The following is a 24,768-nucleotide window of genomic DNA, read 5'->3' on the forward strand; positions in this document are numbered from 1 at the left end:
CAGGGCCCAGTGGGCTACACACTAGTAAGAAAGCTTGTGATGCGACTAATAGAAACCCTCTAGCTGGACTCAGGTGCTCCGGAAAGCAACGATCAAGTCTGGATCTGAGGGAAGAATAAATAGAAAATTCACAGAAAGAATTGCCAGTGGCTTTCTTTTTCTTATCAACCTGACAGATTCCTATGCATCCTTCAAAATCCTGCTTCCTTCTGAAGTTTCTCCCTGCTCCCCAGAAAAGGTAGTAACTTTCTGATCTGTTATTTCTGTGTCTTTTACCTGTATCTCTCTATCTGTCTAACTCCATCATGTTAATGTTAAACTGGTTTTTAGTTCATTTTCTGTTTGAACTATCTCCTTTCTACCCTTCTGGTAATCAGCTCAGATATCTCTTCCTTCAGCAAGCCTTCCACCATGACCCCAACTCTAACTGAGGCAGTGCTTGTATGTGTTACTACAGCATCTCATATTTCTCTCAGAGCACTGGTCACATTGTGATTCATTCATTCAGTCACTCATCCATTTCATAAATGAGTGTATATTGAGTACCTTCTCCAATCTAGGCAAGTGTTCTGAGCTGAGAATCCAGCAAGAAATAAGTCAATATAAGAGTTATAAATGCAAGATGTCCTCTGGGGATGCCAGGCGGTCAATTAGGTCAGCTCTCCCCTACCCACCTCCCACTCCCATGCAGGTTGTGTGGGGGCAGACACTGTGCCCTGGGGCATCTTTTCTCCCACTTCCCCAGCATAGCATCTGGCATACCATTGTGCAGTTGATGACCCTGTGCATCAGTGAGAAGAGTGCTGGATTCCATGCTTTACAGGAGAGACAGACAGAAGCAGTTGCGGTTTCTGCCCTCTAAAGGCAGCAAATTCACTGGCAGAGCCAGGGTAGCTGACCAGCCCAACCAGGAATGTACTGACAGGGATCGGGGTGCTGTTCTGCTCCTCAGCCTTGACTCTGGGAATGGTGTAACAGGTAACAAAGTCAGACAGAGCGTCACTTCCAGAAACACATCTCAGGACCCGTCTGGCCTCCTCTCCTCAGCCAGTAGTTATGGGTATCATTGCCGAAAGCAGCTGGGTTGAGTTGGGCTGCAGTTTCTGCTCAGTAAGGGCAGAAGGAAAGGGTAGCATAGATTGGGAAATGGAGGCACCAAACGTACAGGAGGGGAGGTGGAGACTCAGAAGAAACATGACAGAAAGCTTGTTTTCTTGTTGTCCATCTTCCCCCTCCTTCCTTTTCAGCCTGAAGCCTTCCCCATGGTTAGACTGTCAGCTCTAGTTTAGCTCCTGCTCATCACCGCATCACCCGCTCCCTATAATTACATGTTGGGTAGCCTCTCCTTCCTCTCATTTTAGTTAGTTATCAAATATAAAATGTGCATTGAGGATATTTTCTGCCTTGTTCTTGAGCAGGTCCTCCTTGGCTTATTTTCATCATCCAGGTGTTATGACGAAGCTTTTATTTGTAAATGAGACTCAGGCCTCACTGATCTTTTAGGATTATGACAAACATGTACAGAAGAGAGTATATTAAGTAGGCAAAGCTGCATATTCACCCTGCAGAGGGAAAATTTGTCAAGTAGATGAACTGAGATAGCAGGAGGTAAACATGATCTGACCTTGCAAATTTTGAGCAGGCCTTATGCTTTAGAAAAGGTTGGGAGGATGTAAATTTTCAACCTTGGCTACCAATGACATAGAAAAGGCTCTGATAAGCTAGAACAGGGGGAAGGGCTTTCAGGATCCAGGAATATCAGTGCTCTTTAGGCAAGTACACTTTAAATTTCCTTTGGGAATCTGCATCCTGAGGTTGGGTAGATTTAAACCCTTCCCCAGCTTCAAAAGAGGACCTTGATTGGCTGAAGTCCTTCAATGTCTGGCTCAGGATGGATATATAAACCAATCAGAATTCATGGTATAAGAGGCCTGGAGTTTCTGGAGCCATCTGGTCACCCAGCCTGAGAATGAAACCAACCTTCCAGCTTGCAGAGCTCATAGTCTAATCCCTGGATCAAGCCATATGGGTCCACAGTCCATGTGATCCCAGAAATTCTATGTGAGCCTAGAAATTTCTGTTTTTGCTTAAGCTGATGTTTTTGCTTTGCTTTGAGCTAGGTTTTCAGTTCACTTATTCAAGAAGGCTTCTGATTGATCCACACTTGGTAGACCTAAAATAAATTGAGATTTTACTCCTAATTTTGTGCAGCCAAGGCCTCTGAGGCACACATATGATTCTCCACACATATTCCCTGAGTGTGTTGACCCACAGCAGGTTACCCCTTGGGCATTTATGCCACCCTCCCAGAGGTGTCTCCCCACAGCCCTGCCCTCAATTAACCCAAGCACACCAGAGGCACAGCCCCACTCTCCGGGTGGACTCACCCCACTGCTTCCCTTGTGTTTAGCCTATTAGAGGAGCTCAGCTGAATTGTTGATGGAAATTATAAAAAATTTCATTTGGGCTTTTATGCTTCATAGAGTTTAGGAAAAGAATTTTATCACTGTAGAGTGCTCTGTGATAAAAACTCTGGGCACACAGTAGAATAGACTTGCATGTACACAAGGTGTTCCTTAGGCTGCTTCTGTAAGTGCAGGAGCTTGGGCAGAACCTCATGAGGTCTCTAGGGCAGTACTCACTGGGAAAGTGAGGGAAAGACGGGACTTCAGAGCTTCATTCAGGGCACCCACACAAAAGCGAAAGGTCTGCACTCAGTGGCACTCCTACTTTGAAATCTCTTACAGCGAAAGCACACTTGATCATGGGAGTGAGACACAGATTCTGGCTGCCATTCTGTCTGTGGAACTTTGATGGGTCATCATCTACCCTAACAATGGAGGGTGATGCCAGAAGTTCCTCGGGCTCTAATATTTACTACTTCTAAAGTAAAGGCATTTTTACCCAGCCACCACCCTGGAGTCAGGCTGAATCTGACCACTAAGCACATCCTGATTGTGGGAACTGGAATGGGCATATGTGCCTGGCCCAGTTGTTTATGTCTGGAGGAAGAAGCTGAGGAAGTGGAGAGAAATGGGGCTATGGAGACTTGGAGGCTGGAGGCAATGGGCAGGAACCTGCTGGCTGGTGGAGGGGCCAGGGTGGGATGATGGGGGCTTTGCTGTCACTACCACTGGTTGGGGACATTTCCCTTGTATATGCCTCTTTTTTTCATCTGTAAAGGGGCTGGTGCCTATAAGAACTAATTCTCCCTCTCCTAACTGTGAGACCCTGTTTCTGAATTGTTATCAGTTCTAGCAAATCACCCACATCTGGATCTATGGAGGACCGCCTCTCCCCTGACACTCAATGAAATGTTTCGTAGGCATTTGTTTCACTTTTGAAACCCAGGTTAGCATTAGAGGCTGTTCCCCCCTTCGCCACTACCCTGAAGGCGATGACGAGTGTGTGCATGTATGTGTGTATGTGCACATGCATGCACACAGGGTGTTGTAGACACCTATGCTTTCTCAAGTTCCTTCCCCCAAGCCCCAGCTCCGACCAAGCAGCCTCAGGCTTCACGTTCTTACCCTGCTGTGTCTAACACACTCCACAAGGGAGGGCAAAGGCACGTGGGCAGCAGTCACTGGTAATTCAGAGGCAGCCAAGTGTTCAGAAATTTTTAAGAAGGATTTTTATCCAGGAAAGTATGAAAAATGAGAAAGCAATATTTTAAAACAATTTTGTAAAAATACAAATGTCTATTCTTTTTTAATGTGTATGCACCATGGCATTTACTCAAGGTAGACTTTCAAGGAAAAGTAACAAGCCTAAAATTCTCTTGTTATATGTTTGATATTCACACACCATTTACATTCTGTGAATATCTTGGTCTTAAGATAGTTCCGATTCTGTTATGCAAAAAAATTAGTAGACTCTCTGAGGGAAGAAATTGCACTTATTAAATTGTTTCTTAGGAGTCTTGGAGGCACTTTATAAATACTGTTGTTATCGGTATTGTTATGACAATAGGGGAGGTGGCTAGTTTGCATTGGCTTCAGTAATAAGAATGACAGTCACAAAGAGTGTCACAAAAATAATATATCCACGTTAAATACTTAAAGTCATGTTCTCCTAGTGCCAAAATATTTAGTGCAGCAAGAGCATCTCTAAGGCAGAGGAAGATGAGCCAGGAGTACATTCTGCATCTACGCAACACATTAGAAAGAAGTCATACAGTTTACTCTTATGATTCACTGCTTTTGCTCTAGAAGGTTCCCTCAGGTAGGGAAGGAAATAAGGCCAGCTGGACCCAGGCGGCAGGTGCTGAGTGGAAGGGGATTGAGCACAGTCTGACTGCCCCAGGTACCGTCCCAGGACTTCAGCTCCAGAGAACTTCAAGGCCAACCCTGAAAACACCCTCATCCAAAAACACACTCATCCAAACCCCAAGAACCCCTCGTCTACTCTCAGAACAATGTTTGACCAACTCTCCAGGTGCAGGCAGCCATGGTCCAATCAGACTGAACATAAAAGTAATCATCACATGCCCCTTTTCTCAAAAGCATCTTATCGGGAGGGAAGCGCACACATCAAAAGTGAATGGTGTGGGGTAAAGTCAGCCCCTTTCAAGCACGTGTAGGAGCAGCTGCCCACTGTGGTGTGTTGCCTCCCATGGCATGAATGAGATGGGCCTCCTGCTCCTCATTCCAGACTGTGTGGAGCCACCCAGTGCGGGCAGTTGCTTCTTGCTAATGGAAGGAGTGAGGGCCCTGCTGAGAAGGCTCTGAGCCAACCCATGCACTCCATGGCATGGTGTGTGCAGCAGACCCCTGGGCCCTGACCTGCTCTGGGGACCATCCTCACACTGGGCTGTCTCTTCTCCCACACTCCACTTGCATGTGGCCTTCTCTGTTTCTGAGTTGAAATGCTGCTGAAGAAAACCAAAGAATTGGGTTGGCTGGACCTCATCAATTCATGTTGTCTGTCCTCTGCTGGATCTTCACTCTTACCCAGTGTGCTTTATTTCATTCCTTAGCAATTGACCCATCTATGCAGATCTTCATTAAATAAATATTTTTGAGCACCTTCACTTGCCAGATATTTTGATCTGCTGAAGGCACAATAGGGGTACAGGGAAAACAGAGGCCATCTCTGCTCTCAGGAAATATACAATCTGGAAAACTCCACAAGGCTGCTGTTCAAAACCTGGACAAATATCTCAGTCCTCTGTTTGTGCAGGTGATCTTAATGACAACCCAAGGTCCACTGCCTGGGTTAGAAGTTCCCAAGTCTTTATTTCTAGCCCCGAGCTCCCTCTGGGTATCTGAAGCAGAAGTTCACAGGCTCTCTGATCACCACTTCCCAACACAGCTCTCGCATCTCCAAATCCTCCCTCCTCTGACTGCTCCCTCCTGCATTTCCTCCTGAGGTTTTGTCTCATCCACCCCATGCCCAGTCCAGAGACCCAGGCACCCTTCTCTGCTCAGGGAGGCCTTTCGTTCTGCACCCAAGGTCACTAAGTCCCGATTATTCTTCCTCCTAGATAACCATCTTCTTCTGGTCCATGTTCAACGCCATTGCCTCATCATCTGGCCCCTAATTTATCTGCCTATCCCTGGTTTCAACACTTTCCCCCTCTGATGTAGCCTTTGTATCACCTCCAGAAAACAATTCTAAATATTTGATCATGTCCTACTCCTGATCCAAGTTTTTAGATGGTTTTGCACACACTAGAGCAGAGTTTTAAACTTTTGTTTGGCAGAATTCCACCTCCCCCTCCATGCCCCACTTCACAATGTGATGTGAAGAACTAAAACAAAAGGAGCTATTAAACCATGAAAAGATATGGAGGAAAATTAACTGCATATTACTAAGTGAAAGGAGCCAACCTGAAAAACCCACATATTATATGATTCCAACTATATGGCATTTTGCAAAATGCAAAACTATGGAGACAGTAAATGGATCCGTGGTTACCAGGGGTTACAGGGAAGGGAGAGATGTATAGGCAGAGCACAGAGGATTTTTTGGGCAGTGAAACTACTTGGTATGATATAATGGTCAGTATACGCCAAGTACATTTCTCCAAACCCATAGAATGTAAAACACCAAGAGTTATACATATACCTAATGTAAACTATAGTCTTCAGGAGGTAGTGATGTGTTAATGTAAAGTTGTAACCTGGGTGCAACTCTGGTGTGCGATGGCCAAAGTGGGGGGAGCTGCGTGTATGTGGGGGAAGGGGAACTTTCTGTACTTTTTGTTCAGTTTTGCTGTGAACTGAAAACCACTCTAAAAACTAGTGACTTGTTACTTATTACATTTAAAAATTTATATTTACATTTAGAAAAAGAGCTACTTTGATGGGCGGAGGAGTGTGGAGAGAAGCGCGGAGCCCTCTCTATTGCTTATCCTCCAAGCTTCCCCGAGACCTTGGGACCTTAGGACTTGGAGGAACACAGGACTAGAAGGCAAGAGCTGCCCGCCTGAGCGGGGCAAGTGAGGGCTCCCCATCAGGCCTAGCTTTCCTTCCAGGCTCATCTCTTAAGGTTCCCAAGCACCTCACGTTCACAATATTCTGCACACACACCAGTGTTTCCCCAAGTACCTCCTGCTCTGGGGGAGTCTCCCTCTGGGCCATTGCTTGTACTGCTCACTCTGTCTTGAATTCTTCACCCCCTTTCCCACTTCCTTCTCTGCTTGATGACTCCCTTCAAGTCTCAACTGTGCAGTATCTGCCCTGTGAAGCTGTCCCAAATTCCCAAGAGCCTTTGCTTGCACTTGGTTCACCCTGGACTCTCTACTACGGCATTGTCAAATACAATGTCTGTTTCTGCATGTCTGACTCCTGCCACACTGGGAGCTGTCTGAGAGCAAGGTCCTTGCCGCTTTCATCCTGGTGTCCCCTATACCGGCACAACGCCTGGTTTCTGAAACGTTTGCTCAGAAAGAATGATTCTTCCTCTCTGAGAAGAGGATCTCACTTCCCACTAGACAGGTGATTTTCAGTCATTCTTTGATGGATTTACTCTTTTTTCCATCCGTTTCTTTGACTTTGAGTCTTAATAGCAGTTGCCAGTGTATTTATACACCAGGCTAGTTACAGCAACCCACAGGTGGGTTTGGACACTTAATTTTTTTCCCCGATTTCTCTCACTGGCAGAGCTGTGTTCCTTCAGGTGTAGTTTCAGTTACTTCACCTGCTTGCTCTCGATTACACATGGTTTTAGTTTATCAAAAGAAAGCTTGGCAGGGCAAGAAGTTCCCAGCCAGTCCTCTGGTAGAGGAGAAAGTCAGAATTGTTAGCTTTAATTATGGCTTTTCAAGTATTTAAATAAAGGACATTTACAGTTCTGGGATCGCTTGGAACAGTTAATAGGTAGTTTCCAAAGCTGCAGTTGAACACGGCTGTTTGCTGACCCCCCAAGCCCACAGCAGTAAACCCAGCTCCCCCTCGACTTGACAGATGGGGTCTGCAGACCCTGACAAATTATCTAAGGCAGGTGCATTATTCCTTTCCCTGATTTTTTTTTTGTCTCCTCTGGCCTACAGAGGTAGCTCAGTAAATTTCTTAAAGAATGCTTATTCAAGCTGTCAAGCTTTGTTACCTGTTTTGAATGAAGCCAGTCAACCCTTAAACGTCCTTGTCTCCTCCTGTTTTTCATGCAGGGTCTTATCACAAGTGTTCAGACTCTCAAAGAAGCTTGAAGCTCAAATCAGGACTCCTGCTCCTGAACCGTCTGTTCCAAAGTTCACCGCTATAGCTCAAACACACGGGGTTTCTAAAAAACTGCTGTCTGCCTTCTGGAGACTCATTTACATGCAGCACATCATAGATACCTAAGATTTTTTATAGTCTTAAGAGCCTTCGGTTGAATTTTTTATGTACTTAAAATTACTTATTTATTTATTTTTAGAGAGAAAGGAAAGGAGGTAGAAAGAGAGGGAGAGAAACATTGATGTGTGAGAGATACATTGATCAGTTACTTCTCATGCACCCCCAACTGGGGACCTGGCCTGCAATCCAGGCATGTGCCCTGACTGGGAATCAAACCAGTGACCTTTCAGTTTGCAGGCTGGCACTCCACTGAAGCCATACCAGCCAGGGCAGAATTTTTTATGTCCTTTTGACTAAATGATTCTCTGCTGTAGCTGCTCCTGACTCTATGAAACAATTGGTCAATGATTTTTTACCATATTTCTTAATTTATATGAATTTCTTAAATTATTATATTTATAGGTAGCTTATATTTATAATTTCTTTCAATAATGGATAGTGAATAATTATTATGAGAATTATTAGTTCTTATAAAACTAAGGTTAGACTGTCCCTGATAGTGAATCTTCTTTAAAACAGGAGTGAGCAGTAACAAGGTTAGAGCTCTAAATTAAGTAAAGTCAAAGTCCTTTAGACTTACGGTGAACAAAGACCACCGCTACCTCCCAAATCAGATCATTAGGAAGAATTAGGAAAACTAAGGCCTCGACAACCTTAATATCTTTGAAATACAGTGAAAGGAGGCAGAATTAGCTGCCACTATCTTTTTTTGTTCATTGTCATCCCTTCCCTGGTCTCCGTACTTCCACTGATAGGAGTCAAGAAACCCCCCTCCCAAATTTATTTATGTATATAGATACATAACCACCTTGTTCCTAAAGTATTTAAGGTAGATCGTGAAAGTTTGTAAAAATCTAAAATACAAAACAATATAGAAACATAAGTGAAGAATTTAGGCAAAGAAAAAATAAGGATAGGAAAAGTGCAGATGAGGCTGCAGGAAAGTCAAGCACACAAATGGAGGCCACCGGGTCCCTCACATCAGCTAAAGGGAAGTGACATGTGAGTCTTCCTCTAGAGTCTGATTTCTTTCTGTCCGATGGGCCCCGAGACGGCATCATGGACACATGAGCGAGAGAAAGGGGTGGGGGGGCTGCGTTGGGCAGGAAAGGATGAGAAGGAGAAATGGGCAATGCTGGTCACGAAGTGCTTTGCACCTTAGACCTGCACCCCAGTCACTCCCTGGTAATGCTCCCCAATCTCCCACCTCCCAGCCCACCCTACATGGCACGCCAAGTACTTACCAAGACCCAAGCAAGAAACTCTGAGTCCTGATTTTCCAAGATTCCTGGAATAAAAATAAAACAACATGTGGTCACTCTTTCGAACCCAGGTGATACTGTATATATTTAACCCTGAATATTAATCTCACTTTGGTGACATTGTGTCTGACTGGAGTCGTAGGGGAGGCCGAGCCCCAGACATGGGCTGCGTGGCCTTGGGGAGGTTCCCGTTCATCTCCACGTGGGCCCTGGGGGCTCCCACTGTGCTCGGGCTCAGCACAGGAACAGATGTCCCCACCAAACACAGGTTTTCAGCCCAGAATAATGGTTTTTATTAATTTGTTTACCAATTGTCTTTCTCTTTCTAGAATTCAGGTTCCTTGATGACAAGATCTATATCTTATTGATCAACCAGTCATTCATCATTTATTCGTTCTTCAGCAGCTGAGCCTGATGCACAATGGACTCTGAATATATATATTTGTTGGCTGAGTAACTGACAAATTGATTTCTAAAACCAAGTATCATTACCAATGGGTGAAGATTATTAGAAGAACAAATACAAAATCCTTTAGCCTATTTAAGTGAAATTGCATTTCTTTAAAAATAAAATGCTGCACAAAGTTGATTACAAGAAGGTCAGATAGTCATTTTTAAATGAGTCCTTTTTCTCTCATCAGCACCTTTGCTTTTCAACCCTGAAAGTGTATTAGGGAAAGGAAATGCACAGGGAGAGAGCCGGGCACTCTGGCCTTTATTATAAGGTATTTGTTCATGGAAACCCCAACCCAATCCATCTTCCTGTCATCCGCCTAACTGCTGTCAGAGAAGAAATCGAATTCTCGGAGAGAAGATGCCTCATAGAAATTCGTAGGGAGGTGAAGCTTAAATAATTGAAACGCAGAAGAAAATTGCATCCCTTCTTTTTTCTTTTTGCTCAAATTTCCTTTTCCAATCACAGTTTACAATCAATGTTATTTTGTATTTGTTTCAGGTATACAGCATAGCGTTTAGACAATTATATATTTTACACAGTGATCCCCTTGATATTTCAAGTATTCACATCCCATAGTTTACAATCAGATGCTCTTATGAGAACCCAAGTTTCCTCCCCCAACGCAAACAAAACAGCACACACTTTTCCAGCTACAGCGTAGCTCAGCTCCTCCAGGTCCTCCCTAGATCTTCCAAGTGTAGCTTCTTCAGAGTTAGTAATTAGTGCGCTCGTTTTTGCATCGATTTCTTCCCTTTACTTATTATTCCTGTTTATAGAATCACCCAGTCTACACACTTAATTTCATAACATAGTCCATAGTGTACCACATTGCAAACAGCTGAAAAACCCAGGTTTCTATCCTGTTGTCACAACTAGCCAGGTAACCTTGGAGAAGCCACTGCCTTCCTGTGGGGCTCAATTTCTTCATTAGTGGGATGAGATATCAATGGCTGTGCCATTCACTCAGCATCTGGGGTGGGGACTGGTAGTGTATGCTGAAGTGTTACACAGTAAACAAAGGCAAGGCATAGTTACTTTTGGGATTTCTGTCTCTGCTCACCCTCTCACAGACATAGTGCGAAGTCTTCCCACATGAATTGGATATGTCTTCCTGGGAGGAAACTCTTGCATAAAGGTGGGTGTGAAAAGTATTTTGAACTATTGTACTAAAAGAAAAGTAAATGGACCTCTCCCATGAAAATACTTTGCATAAGAAATCATTCATTTATTTATTCATTTTAATTTTTTACTTTTTAAGATTACAATTGTATGTAAAAAATGTTCTTTTAGTCCTGGCTGGGTGAATCAATTGCTTGGAGCATCATCCAATGCACCAGAGGGTTGTGTGTTCGATCCCTGGTCAGGGGGCAACAGGAGGCAGCCCATTATTGTTTCTGTCTCACACTGATGTGTCTTTTCTCTCCCCCTCTTTCTTCCTCTCTCTCTCAAATCAATAAATATATCCTCAGATGAGGATTTAAAAAAACTGTTTTTTAGTAGTTTCTTACAAAACTATAGGGTGTGCAACCAAAAGATCTTTCTTTTAGTCTAAAAGTCTACCAATTTTAAGGATAGGCATTAAGAGCAAAGCTATACAGTGGGGAGAATAAAAAAAAGACTACACCAAAACAAACTTAAACGTGTGTGTGTGTGTGTGTGTGTGTGTGTGAGAATAAGAGTCTTCCAGGAGCACGTTTCAACATTGATGAGTCAGCAAAGGTTTATGGTGAGGTGACCACATTCCAGATAATGCCCAGGTCATGGGGATACAGAGAGGAATAAGGCACAGGGTCTTTAGGGGTACATGGGAAGGAGGCCACTATCTCAGGCTTACATTTGCATAACTATATATATGCATGCCATGGGCAAAAAAATCTAGATAAGAAATTACCTGTCATTTTATAAAGTACCTAGGAATAAACCTAACCAAGGAGGTAAAAGACCTATATTCAGACAACTATACAACATTGAAGAAAGAAATTAAGGAAGACACAAATAAATGGAAGCATATGCCATACTTATGGATTAGAAAAATTAACATCATCAAAATATCCATACTACCCAAAGCAATTTATAGCTTCAATGCCATCCCTGTTAAAATACCAATGACATATTTCACAGATATAGAATAAACATTTCTAAAACCTATATGAAACCATAAATGACCCCAAGTAGCCTCAGCAATTAGGAGGAAGAAGAATAAAGTAGAAGGGATCACAATACCTGGCATCAAACTATATTGCAAGACCATAGTAATCAAAACAGCATGGTACTGGCATAAGAGACACAGAGATCAGAGGAACAGAACAGAGAGCCCAGAAATAAAACCAAGTCTCTCTGGTCAATTAACATTTGACAAAAGGGGCAGGAGCATGAAATGGAGTAAAAATAGACTCTTCAACAAATGGTGTTTGGAGATCTGGACCACTATATGCAAAAAAAAAAAATGAAACCCAACCAGTAACTTATACCACACACAAAAATAAACTCAAGTTGGATAAAAGACTTAAATATAAATCATGACACCATAAAAGTTTTAGAGGAGAACATAGAAAAATCTCAGATATTCCACACAGCAATATTTTCATCAATATGTCCCCTAGAGCAAGAGATATAAAGGAAAGAATAAACAAATGGACCTCAGCAAAATAAAAAGCTTATGCATGGCTAAAGAAAACATCAGCAAAACCGAAAGAAAACCAACCATATGGGAAAATATATTTGCCAATGATATCTAGGACAAGGGTTTGATATCCAAAATATATAAAGAACTCACATGACTTGACACCTGGACCACAAACAATCCCGCTAAAAAATGGCCAAAGAACCTGAATAAATACTTCTCCAAGGAGGAGGACATACAGAGAGTCCAGAGATATATGAAAGGATGCTCAACACCACTAGCCATCAGAGAGATGCAAATTAAACCCCCAATGAGATACCACTTCACACAGGTCAGAATGGCCATCATAAACAAATCAACAAACAAGTACCAGTGAGGTTGTAGAACAAAGGGAACCCTAGTACACTACTGGTGGGAAGGCAGACTGGTGAAGCCAGCAGGGAAAACAGTTTGGAATTTCCTCAAACAACTAAAAATGGAACTGCTTCTTGACTGAACAATTCCACTGCTGGGATTATACCCTAAGAATCCTGAAACACCGATTAAAAAAACCTATGTACCCCAATGCTCACAGCAGCATTATTTACAAGAGCCAAGTGTTGAAAGCAGTCTAAGTGCCAATCAGTAAATGAGCGAACCAAAAAACTGTGGTATATTTACACAATGGAATACTATGCAACAGAAAGAAAGAAGGAACTCCTACCTTTTGTGACAGCATGGATGGACCTGGAGAGCATTATGGTAAGTGAAATAAGCCAGGTGATGAAAGACAAATAAACCATGTGATCTCACCTATAAGTAGAACCCAACCAACAAAACAAACAAGTGAGTAAAATAGAAACAAAGGCGTGGAAATAAAGAGCAAACTGACAGTGACCGGAGGGAAGGGAGGATGATAACAAGGAAAAGAAGAGGAAGGGGCAAGTCATGGAACACATATAAAGTACCCAAGGACAAAGACAACAAGGTGGGGGGAAGACTGAATGTGGAAGGTGGGTGTGGGTAGGGCAAGGGAGAGTAATGGAGCGGGGTGAATAGGGACAGCTGTAATTGAACAACAATAAAAATTTTGTAAAAAGAAGGAAAAAAAGTAAACTTTTTTGTCAATGAAAAAACTTCCTGTCATTTTAATATCTTTCAGTGATTTTTGAGAACCACGGGGTGGAGGGATGTGGTGTAAAAAACTATGCAGAGCAAGACATCTTTATTACAAACGCAAATAAGGTAAGTCACATAACTGGGCACTTAACTGAGCGACATCTCTGCATCCGAGGTGGGGAGGCCTGCCCTATTTTCCTATGACAATGACTTAGGAAGATAATGGTTGCTCTGCTATGTATGGGTTTGGAGGACCAAATGGAGAAACAACTTGAGAATTGTCAGCAAAACCAAACTGCAAAGGAGCAAGCACTAAACATGGCTTGCTTTTTTTTTTTGGCCACTGCTGTTTAAACACCCAGGCCAGCTTTTCTGGAATGAAAGCCTTAGCAGATTTTCCACTGTAAGAAAAGTTTAGTCACAGACAAATATTGATGTAGTGGTGATAGGTCCCACATTGGGCCTTGATGGTTTTATTTCCTTTAACTCTTTAAAAAATATCTTCAGCCTCTACAGGGAATGGTTACTATATTCAGGTGGTTGTTTTTTAAAGTGAGAGGCATTTTCCGTGCATGAGCCATATCTAATCTCTATGTCCATCACCCTGACTTTGGCCAGGGCTGTGTATCTTTGTGACTCCTACCTCAGAAAGCTCTTCCAGCATATAATGAGGCCTCTCACTCTGCAGATGAAAAAGGTAGGAGGAATTAGCTCCCTCCAATTCGGGGCATGGAATTCCAGCACAATTTCCATGATTCCAAATGGCACATCTGCATCCTCCTGCCTATGCTTGTGTTTGCACAATATTAACTGGAGATGTGGCAACTGTCCAGCTCTGCTCATTTATTTAAGCTCTGCTGGATAATAGGATCTCAAATACTGGATGTATTTGATCTAATGAGTACAACATGTCTCACCCATATAAAAAGCTTGTTTGTGTGGCTATACCACCATATAATGGCCCAGTTTACACATCATGCTGGGCTATAACAGAGGGCTTGGAACCTTCTTTATCCCACCAAATGAAACTTTCATGAACAATTTATGATTCTGTGCGACACTGCACAACAAAACAGCTTTATAGATTTCTATGTTACTTCTGAATTCTTCTGCGTTTGCACAATTGAGGCTACATAAAAATTTTGTATGGGTATCATATTTCCAATTAGATTGAATTTCTTTCCCATTTGGTTCAAAACACCAGTTTCATGGAATGGGTTTAACTATTTTATCTGTGTCAGGTATACAAGAAGGAAGTCTCAGAGTGTTCATTTTTAGTATCTGCTCCTGTTTGACTCAAAATAAAAGCTCCTCTTTCCCAGGTGAATCTGAGCTGCTCTGCTGCTAATATTAGAAGTGAATGACATCAGTGTGAGGGCATGGGGCCTTGAGCTTTGCCAGTCAAATTTTGGAAATCCTAAATATCAACTCAAAACTTCAGTAAAGAAGAGATAGAGCTTCTGAGAACTCAACAGGCGTATTTCTTTCTAAAGGCAGGGCAATCACTTAGTGAATACTTGGCTGAACTTATTTTAGAAAAATGTTAGTTCTGTGGCAGAGACATCGACTATAACTCCTAGAGTTGTTTTGTGGAGCGTCCATCTGGCTCTCTTTGGTTTTAAGGCAGTAATGGAGTTTTGAGAACTGAAATCAATCGTCACTTAAGCACAGCTTTGCAAGCTACTGTGATGCTGCTGTTCCTTTACAAATCTAAGGTGCTAAAAGCAGAAGATTAGTAGCCCCAGTGTGTCACTTTAAATTGTTTGTTCCTGAATACATGTATTTTAGACATTATTCACAGTTGTGAATGGCTCAGGAAAGAGGAGTAGCTAGCTAAAATATGTACCTTGCATTTGACCAAGCAAGATGCATACCCAGGCAAGTTGCATATTGCATGGGACAAAATTTCTGATTTAAAGATTGACACAAGACTGACTCAAAGGAGTCAGGTGGCCATGTCAGGCTCACAGAAATGAGGTTCAATTTGCCCTGTTTTCATGTGCTCAGACCATTGCACCATCTGCTGTCTCACTCTGCTTGAACATCTTTCCAATCCCTCTAACTTACACTCTTCTGTTGTGGGGTGCCTTACCTGGAAGTTACTAGTGAAATCCGGGGCATGAGATTTTTTAAAAAGCAAGAAATGTACATTTAACCTTTCTTTAAAAATCTAGAGTGCAACGCAGTTTCATTTGTCAGTCAGCTGCTTTTGCTGATCACACGGGAATGCACATTTTGACTGCCATTCAGGTGACTACAAACAGTAATAATGCTTTCTGGAGAAGGCACCATGCATCACTGTTGAAAAGTGAATAATGACTTGTTTGGAAACCAAAAAGCCATACATTTTGATGACAGGCATTGACAAGTAGCACAATGAAGCTCTGTTTTATTCTTAACTTTTATGCAAGTAGCAACAAAGTAGAATGGGATTCTTCTAAGTTCATTGAATTATGGGCTTAAGTCATTTGTCAGTTGTAAATTCCAACAGGCAATGTAAATTCTTGTTTATTTTCTTTGAACATATAAACCCCCCCTATTGATCTTTATCATTCTAGAAAATTCTAGTGAAGTATGGCCAAAGAGAGTTCCTGTAATTAATTAGTTGGATAAAGATGTACTGAGTTTCAACTACATAACAAGCTTTGTATTCTGGTGTTGGAGCGCACTAAGTAGCAGATACTTGCTGCTATAGTGGAGCTTACATCAAGAAAGAAAAATAGAAGTTAAATAATGAACCCAGTATTTGATTATAACTCCGGGAGTACACCCTAAGTGTAAAACTGGGATGTTGGGGAAGCTGACATTGTCTGGATGGTTAGAAAAGCTTCTCCAGGAGCATTTAATCTGAGAATCAAAGGAAGAGTAGGAAGTTAATTGATGAAAAGAGCAGGGATCAGCATGCTGAGAAGAGTGAAGAGCATATGCAAATGCAAAGGCTCAAGAGTGGAAAGAAGCATGGGTAGTTGAAAAAGTGGTAGAGTACAGGTGAGTCTGGGGGGAGGAAAGAGGTCCATCAAATGGGGACTTACTGATTAGTTTATATTCCCAATTTTGGTCTCTTTTTAAAAATTGAATTAATTGGGATGACATTGGTTAATAAAATTATACAGGTTTCAGGTATACAAGTCTACCAAACTTTGTCTGTATGTTGTATTGTATGTTTATCACCCTGAATCAAGTCTCCTTCCATCACCATTTATCCCCCTTATACCCTCTTCTACCTACCCCAACTCCTCCCTCTGGCAATCACCACACCCTTGTCTGTGTCCATGAATCTTTCTTTTTCTTTTTTTCTTTGCTTAATCCCTTCACACTTGTGCTGTTTATTTTTTTTTCAGTAGTTTTCCATTACTCCTTCATGTGAAGACTAAAATTGGTACAAACTAACAAACCAGTATAAAGGAGTAATAGAAAACTACTGAAAAAATAAACAGCAGAAATGGGTTAAAAGAAGGCAAGAAGAGCTAGGAATTTACTTCAGAAGTTCTGATGAGAAATAATGGTACCTTGAAATCGGACCTAGTGGAGGTAGGAGAATAGGGAACATTCCACATGTTCTTACCAGGTAAAATCTGTAAGACTTTGTTTGGTTGAATATGAGGGTGAAAGATTAAGAGGCATAATGGGTCATTCTCAGGTCTCTAACTTGGGCAGCTGAGAGAAGAGGGGTACATTTCACTATAGTAGGGTTCATTTGAGAAACAGAGGGTTTTGACTCACCTTTGGGCATGTGGGCAAACATGCATGGGACATCCTAGCTATTTGCCTAGAGCTCAGAGTGGGGAGAGGCATTTTCTGGGTCTCTAGGGCAACAGGTGCCATGGGCTGGGGTCAACTGCCAAAGGAGATGGTACTCAGTTGGAGGAGAGAGCCAAGGACCTGGCCTTGAGGGGCTCCAATGTGACAGATGGCGGAGAGGATGCTGAGAAGGAAGAAGTGGCAGAGACATAGAAGAACACGAGGAAAGTGTCAGTGTAGAAGCTGAGGTACAGATGGTTTCGTAGGGTGGAGAGACCTGCTCCTGGGAGGACAGAGACACATGCTGACTAGGGATCCCCCAAAGGGAAGAATACACTTTGCTCTCTCTTCCAAATTCTTTCCAGGGTCACATGTCTCCTCACAAGAGCATGATAATTTTCCTACGTAAATATCATGTACAGACTTGCTGAAGCAAAGGTCAAGTCTTCCCCGGCATCCTCATTGTAATGGGGATGCCATTAGATTAGTTCCACTGTAACGAGCTGTACAGTTTTCAAAGGCAAATGAAACAAAAAAGCATCTGAGGTGGGAGTTCCATGCTTCACATCTTTTCAATTACATTTACTGTGGGGGAGTTTCTTGTTTCCTCTTTAGAAAACAAAGTCAGCAGTGCAATGCAGACTAAGGCATGAGCCTGAGGAGAGGCAGCTTGATATTTATATATCTACTTTATCAAAAGCAAATGCTTCCAGTCATAGTGCATTAGTTTGCCTTCCATTGTCCTTGACAGAAGACCAGAAAATTAATGCCTGTTTTCTCTGTGTGTCCATAGCTTTCAGATCTGCCATCAGAGTGCCATGTATCACAGTGCACATTATACACATTATGTACGAGGTTGTTTCTCCTTTCACACTGAGATCTGTGAGGGCAGGGACTGTGTCTAATGCATCTGCAAATTCCTAACACCTAGCACAGTGCTAGGGGCATAGTAGGTATTCAGTGATGCTCACAGTGGGTGTTCTAATGCTATCGCTTTGCTGTGGATAAAGACCACATTGTCCCTCACTTGTCCCCTTTTACTGGCTTGAGCAGCTTTGTGGTTTGCAGGAACTCACTGGCCAGCACAGCGCAGAGCTGAAGTACAAATAGTGCAAAAGTGCCTCGACCCCTCACTCTCAGTGAAACCTTGGGAAAGTTACTGAACCTCTCTGTGTCCCATCTCTTACTGGTGATGATAATAGGAACTACCTCATGGGGTGAGTGTGAGGATGAATGCATTTAAGATAGTACTTGGCACATGGTTAATACTCAGTAAATGCAAGTTGTTATCAGACAGATACAGATTAGAATCGAAGCTTTGTCCACTGCTGTGCCTTAGACAGTGCTCTGTCTCCTCATGGTATCATATTATAAGCCCGTCTTTAATATTACCAGAATTTTGCCTCCTCTGTGGCACCTACATAGGCTATTGCCAGGAGCAAGCGACCAGATCATAGCCTCTACTGATCTAACTCAATTAAGGAAACCCCAGTGTCCCAAGCTTTACCAGTTGAACAAAACACAATTTAAATAATTATGTATCATTCCTTCTTCTGTTTGCAAAGGGAGAGAAAATATTCTCTAGATTTATCATTAAAAAAGGAGGTGTTGAAGAAATGTGGATTCAATTATTAAGACTCTATTTACTTAACTCTGGGCAGTTTGGTAATTACATAAAAGTTCCCCCAAATAAATATTTTCAATGTAAAATACTAGTAGGCCAAAAGCATATGTTTATATAGAGAGCTCGTGTAAAGTATTTTCCCCCTGTAAGATAAACACGTCTCTTATATTAACTTGTAAGTACATTATTTCTATTTTTAGAGATATTAGATTCTGGTAGTACTTAATATTGGTCTCAAGGGATAATGAAACACTATGATTATTACATTTTTTTCAAATGTTCCCACCCACAACACTTCAAAAAAAGTCAAACTGCAATTTGCTTTTCCAAACACTTTTCTAACTAGCGTAAAAAATGAGTTGAAAATCTTTGGGGAGACTTTGCCCTTTTCTCTTAATAGTGCCTTGCCAAGCAGTCATTCTTTTATAAGTGTAGAAAGCAACATGTTTTGGAATGAGCTTTAAATTTAATTTAGCTCATTTTGGAGAGATTATTTCAAAAAACTGGCTGTATGCCTTGTTGCTGTTCTGCAAAAGATGCAGATTCTGTTAGGTGGTTGCAGCCTTGGGGTTGTGAATTGTTTGCTGAAAGGGAAGGTGGGTTCTAATCATTAGACAAAGAGAATGGAGATCTGGACTTAGACCTTCCTGGTGGCTTTTCAGTGGATTAAATGAATGAACTTGGACATGGATGGGTTAATGTAGCCTTGTTTCAATGCCAAGATGCATCCATTATCTGAAGCACCCTTAACTTGGATCTCACTGCCTCCCTATAAAAATTGGGAAGAAAAGGCAATCAAGACCCAATTCAGTGACTCATTAAGTACATTTTCAGTGTCCGGGAGTGGCTTAGTAATAGCACATCAGATGTGGGGCTGCTGGTAAAACCCAATTTGGATTTGCAGCTAGTTCATCCAGGATTTATCTGTTTTGCACACACATATATGCATAAAACAGAACTAACATCTAAAAAGTGGCCAGTATATGTGGTAGGGAACAAGACTTAGCAATGATGGACACTTTTCTGAATGATGTTCTGTTTTATAGTCTATTTCAGCTTGAGGTTTTCTACTTATTTACAGATGTCCTATAATTTGGTTCAAGATATTTATAGAGAAGTGGTGAATGAATCTGAGATCCTCCACATTCAGACCCAGGGACTGGGCCACCTACAAAGGAGAATTATATAAATCCCCCCAGAGAGGAGATTTCTTTATTAGGAAACCTTATAGATCAATAATTCCCTTCCGTTCAGTGATTCATGGAGGGTCTATTGAGTAGTGCTGGAGTATCTGTATCAGTTCTGGAGGCAAGAAGGACAATGAGTAGACAAGAATCAGCCTAAGACAATGGTGAGTACACAACAAAGCTCAGTAGGAGGTGGGTGGGAGCGGAGAGGTGAGTGGATCTTTGCAAGCCGGTGTTTGAAAGAGGCGTCCCAGGAAGGAAGAAGCTGAGCTGAGGCTTGAGGGGAGAGGAGGTATTCACTAGTTTAAAAAAAATGGGGGAAAGTGTTCCACACAGAGGAACCAGTTTGAATAGAGAGCACACCTAAAGAAGGAGGGGCACGGCGCTGGTTAACAGATGGACCGTGGGTCAAAGTACAGCTGGGCATCTTGAAACAGCCAGAGAGATTGACGGGACTAGAGTAAGAAAGGCTTGAAGGCCACATTTGATGAGTAATGTAACCTGTGGGTGATGTAAAGCTATCAGAGTATTTAAGCAAAGATAAAATATCATCCCATTTGCATTGCAGAAAGATACTGACAGCAGTGTGGAGGATGGATTGGCGGAGGCAGTGACTGGAGCGAGAAGATCAATGAGGAGGCGATTGCAGTAGTCTAAAGAAGAAAGTATCAGTCTGAATTAGAGCAGCTGTCTTCAGTTGACAAGAGGTCTATGAGGGCCCTAGCGGTACAACAGCTGTTGTCTTTGCAGACTGCAGTGTTTTATAGACTCGAAAATCATCGCCGTCACACTCGGTGACTGAAGGAAGACCAAACCAGGAATCAACCCCAGGAAACATAAACATTTTTTAGCGTTCATGTCAAACCTTTATAAATCTTTTCTCCTTCTTTTTATGTCACTGACAGATAACACATTTCCTCCCTAATGGGCACTGAAAGCAAATGGAAAGATCACATTGGTGTATCATGTGAAGACTTACCCATGGATGCTCCCTGACTCTCTGATGCCCAGATCTGTGGCCACACGGAGGGGCTCCCCTGACCATGCAGACTCATGAGGAGCATAGTGAGCCCTGTGTGTGGCTGGAGAATAACAGACCATGCTGGTAATGGAGCTGGACGCAGAGGCTAACAGTCCAGAGGGAGAGTTATGGTTGAGAAAGTAGTGCAGCAATAGGATATGGCTTCTGACATGGATTATTGCAGACTGTTTTATGATGGAAGGAATTTTATTTTTCAGGTTTCAGCAATGAAAATTTCCCCCAATGAGAAGACTCATCCACCTGTTAAATTTTGCTCTGCAGTCTGCCCCTTCAAGGCAGATCCTATTCACCAAGAATGGCTCTGGCCTCATGGTAAGGGTTGTATCCAGAACCCTGCTTAGTATGCGTGTCCATCACGGTCAACCTGGCATCTCTTTTGGACTACCTGGTCTCCCAGGTATGTTGGCAGGACCTGGATAGCACACGCAGATATTCTCTGCATGACTATGCCACGTCCTGTCACTACAGGACTGTGCTGCGTCCTGTCATTACACTGCTGGCGGTGTAATACAGTGTCTCCACTCTGTACTTTTGTCTTCACAGGAAGACCGAAAACTCCCTGAAAAGGGCAACCCCACCTTAGAGTTTCAGACTATACCAGGGCCTCGGCACATGTTGGGTGAGAGAGCTACTGCGTGGGCTCCCTGAGAATCCACAGGATGGCCCGGGTTCCACTTTCGCACATGCCCCAGCCTGTCCCCCCACCTCTTTACCATATCACCATCTGCGCCCTAGAATGGAACGCTGGGTTGCTTTTGCAAATAACTTTTCCCATGACTTTCCTAGGCGGCCATCTCAAACAGCCCACCTAAGACGGCTGAGACACCGGGCAGACTGTGAGATCCTCACACATCAGCAGCCTCTGGGGACTTCTTGTATTTACCAGCAAGAGGGGAAAATGAAGGCTGCTGGGACACCTTCTGCATCTAAGAAAATAGTCACGGAAAGTATGAGTATAAGTTAAGTAAGAAATTCGCCTCCCAGATATATTCTTTGGTACCTACTGAGTCAATGTGTATGGGAGAGGGAGGCACTGAAGAGAGACAGCATGGTGGGCAGGAGGCTGATGGGGAAAGTAAGCAACTCAGAACATGTGTCTGGGGCGACTGTTCGGTCTTAAGTCAGCCATTCCTCAGTGCTGTGGGGCAGCAGTCCTCGCAGCATGTCCGTGCCTCCAAGACAGCCCACTGCAGTGTGGGAAGAAAAGTGATAACAGAAGTATTCATGTTTGCATTTGTAATCCCTTCTTTTGAAAATGCCTGCTTTTTCGTCTATTTTATGATTACTATAATATCAGCACAACAGTACATGCTTTAAAAATAAATACTGGTTTATTGGCAAGTATTTATTGGCAAGTATTGAGTGCCTGGATTTTCTCGGGCACTCAATGAAAATGGTTTGGGGGTATCTGCTGTGGAAAAAACCAGCCTTACATTCAAGGTCTTATTTTTGAAGGCTTACATTCTAGTTAGGGGCTGACAATACATACATACACAAACATACACTCATTAGATGTTTCCCCTCAGGCACACACACACACACACACACACACGGTAATTGTTCTCAAAGATCAGGACAGGTGTAGGACAAAGAGTGGGTAGGATGGGGGTGAAGAGCAAAGAGCAACCCCATTCCCCAGTAACAGGATGGGTCTCTGGGTTTTGAGGCTGTTATTCTTATAAGGATGGGATTCTTAATAACCAGTGGAAAGGTGTTTTTAATGTTCCTATGGAAGGAAGTGGGAAGGAAACACATATCACACAGGCTGTCAAAAGCCAAGCCATTACAGCTCCCTTGGACTCGAGGAGCATTATTATAAAGCAAAAGAGAAAGGCATGGAAAACGTTGATAATCCCAGTTTTTCACAAAGGCGGTTTGGTCGACCACGTGAACTGTTCCAAGGTCTCTCTTCAAGTTAGTGTCAACCGAACACATAGTTCAGAAGTTGGCTGAGTAAAGAAATTCAAATGAGGCACCCAGATCCTCATCATTCTTTTTACAGAGAACTTGCGCCCAGCCCTCTAGATATGTTACTTCATTTACTTCTCATAAATAAGAGCTGTGGGTTGGCATCTCTCCCATATTTTCCGAGGGGAATACTGAGTCAGAGAAGTTCAGGGACTAGTGCAAAGTCTCTCCGCTTGCACTGGTGAAGTGAGAATTCCAGCTAACCCCACTGGACTCTGCCATGCTGCATAGGTTCCAAATGCTCTGCAAAACAATGCCTAACTTCTGCTTATCTGGTGGGTTCCTGGCAGCCAAAGTATATCAATTCTCTTGCCTCAGGCACAGTGGCAATTCCTACTCCTCAGCCCAATATTTTTACATGTGCAAATCAATATATTCTGGTAAATACCACCAGAGCAGCAGCCAGCAGTCATCACAAATGTTTGATAATTCTACCATATGTGTTTGATTATGTCATTACGTCGCCTGTCCTAATTAAGATGAAAGGAATCGGAATGGAAATAACTGGTTATGGGAATGCCAGAGCCACCAAAATAGAATCCCCGTGGACCTCAGTGTTCCCAGCCCCCGTGCTGCTCACGTAAACTTCCTGAGTGATTACATATCTGCCGTCCACCCCCACTTTTAGAATGATTAACTGTCATGGAAAATGATAGTGCTGTGAAACATATACCCAGGCAGATATGGCCTACTCAGAAAACTTGGGGAAGTGGAAGTCATGTGGTTCATTAAATTGTGTATGTTCCGGAAGCCTTGAGACCCCTCCACCATGTTCTTTTGGTCCTGTGATTGATGGGAGGCCTTGGAGTCAGGGCAGCAGAGAGTAATAAGTGGAAATATTGAACATTGTATCTGGTTCATTGATTAGGAGGTGTTGTGACCGAGCTCTTTGGTAAATGAGGCCACATGTAAGCAAATCTTGGTGAGAAATGTTTGCTTTGCTCTGGTGGGAAAGATGCATTTTAAGTATCAAAGAATGAAAGTGGCTGCCTTGTTCAATATTTGTATGTTGAATTGTAATTTTACAGTGTTGTGGTTTTAAAACAAAATTAAACAAAAGAAAGTTTCTAGCTTCTTTTTACAATTTGCATAATCTACTTGTCAAAATAGGTCCACCTGAGTTAGCTCCACCTGCCTGCAATCAACAAGGTCAGTGCTAGTTACGCATGAGAAACTATACAGGGTCAATGAGGTTATGATAGAGGTAAATTACCTGTAAAAAAAAACACCCAAAACTATATAGGGTCAGTAAATGCAGGAGAATGATTAGATATCTCTTCAGAGGAAAACACAATGTGCCCTGATCTAGTGGGGACGTTCTTCAGACTTTCAAAGTCACTTCAAACAAGGTTTACTGGCCAGGTGTTTTCGTCAGAACATTCTGGGTTCACTATTGTTTAACCTCCTCATTACTAGTCTATAAGCTCATTGTCCCTAATCTTTGAAGTAAGAATAATTTAGCTCAGTTTGACTATCCTCTTTTTTTAAAAAAAAAGTTATTTAATAAGCTTATTGGAGTCACAATGGTTAACAATATTATATAAGTTTCAAATGTATAATTCACCACCCAAAGTTAAGTCTCCTTCCATCACCACAGACTCCCTTTACTCTCTTCATCCCTCCCCCAATCCCTTTCCTCTCTGGTAACCCCCCTTCTGTCATCTGTGTCTATGAGTTTGTTTGCTCATTTGTTGCTTTCTATTTTATATTACATATGTGTGGGAAATCACATGGTTCTTGTTCTTTTCTATCTGACTTATTTCACTAGCATGATAGTTTTACGATCCATCCACACTGTCACAAAGGGCAGTATTTGATCCTTTCTTGTGGCTCCGTTTGATCATCCTTTAAAAACGCTAAAGGGTAGAACCGAGTGGGTGTTTTCCACATACACGGCAAGAAGGTATGATGTAGGGAGGAAGGAGGCTGCTTCTCCTGAGGCTCAAGGCATCAGTCTCTCCACAGTCACGGGTCTGGCCCTGTCT

At 42.5% G+C, this 24,768-nt stretch overlaps 1 protein-coding gene across 2 annotated transcripts in view; it reads right to left on the bottom strand.

Annotated features, from left to right (window-relative positions):
* Positions 1 to 24,768, bottom strand: part of KCNAB1 (potassium voltage-gated channel subfamily A regulatory beta subunit 1) — a 306,973-nt gene that overhangs the window by 91,801 nt on the left and 190,404 nt on the right. For both annotated transcript variants that reach the window (XM_053658018.1, XM_037155966.2), the window contains exon 2: positions 9,026 to 9,069. In XM_053658018.1, the coding sequence (XP_053513993.1) occupies positions 9,026 to 9,069 (44 nt within the window). The remainder of the gene's footprint in view (positions 1 to 9,025; positions 9,070 to 24,768) is intronic.

The sequence above is a fragment of the Artibeus jamaicensis genome, unplaced genomic scaffold, assembly GCF_021234435.1.
Source record: "Artibeus jamaicensis isolate MK-2021 breed Jamaican fruit bat unplaced genomic scaffold, CSHL_Jam_final scaffold_474, whole genome shotgun sequence".
Lineage (NCBI taxonomy): Eukaryota > Metazoa > Chordata > Mammalia > Chiroptera > Phyllostomidae > Artibeus > Artibeus jamaicensis.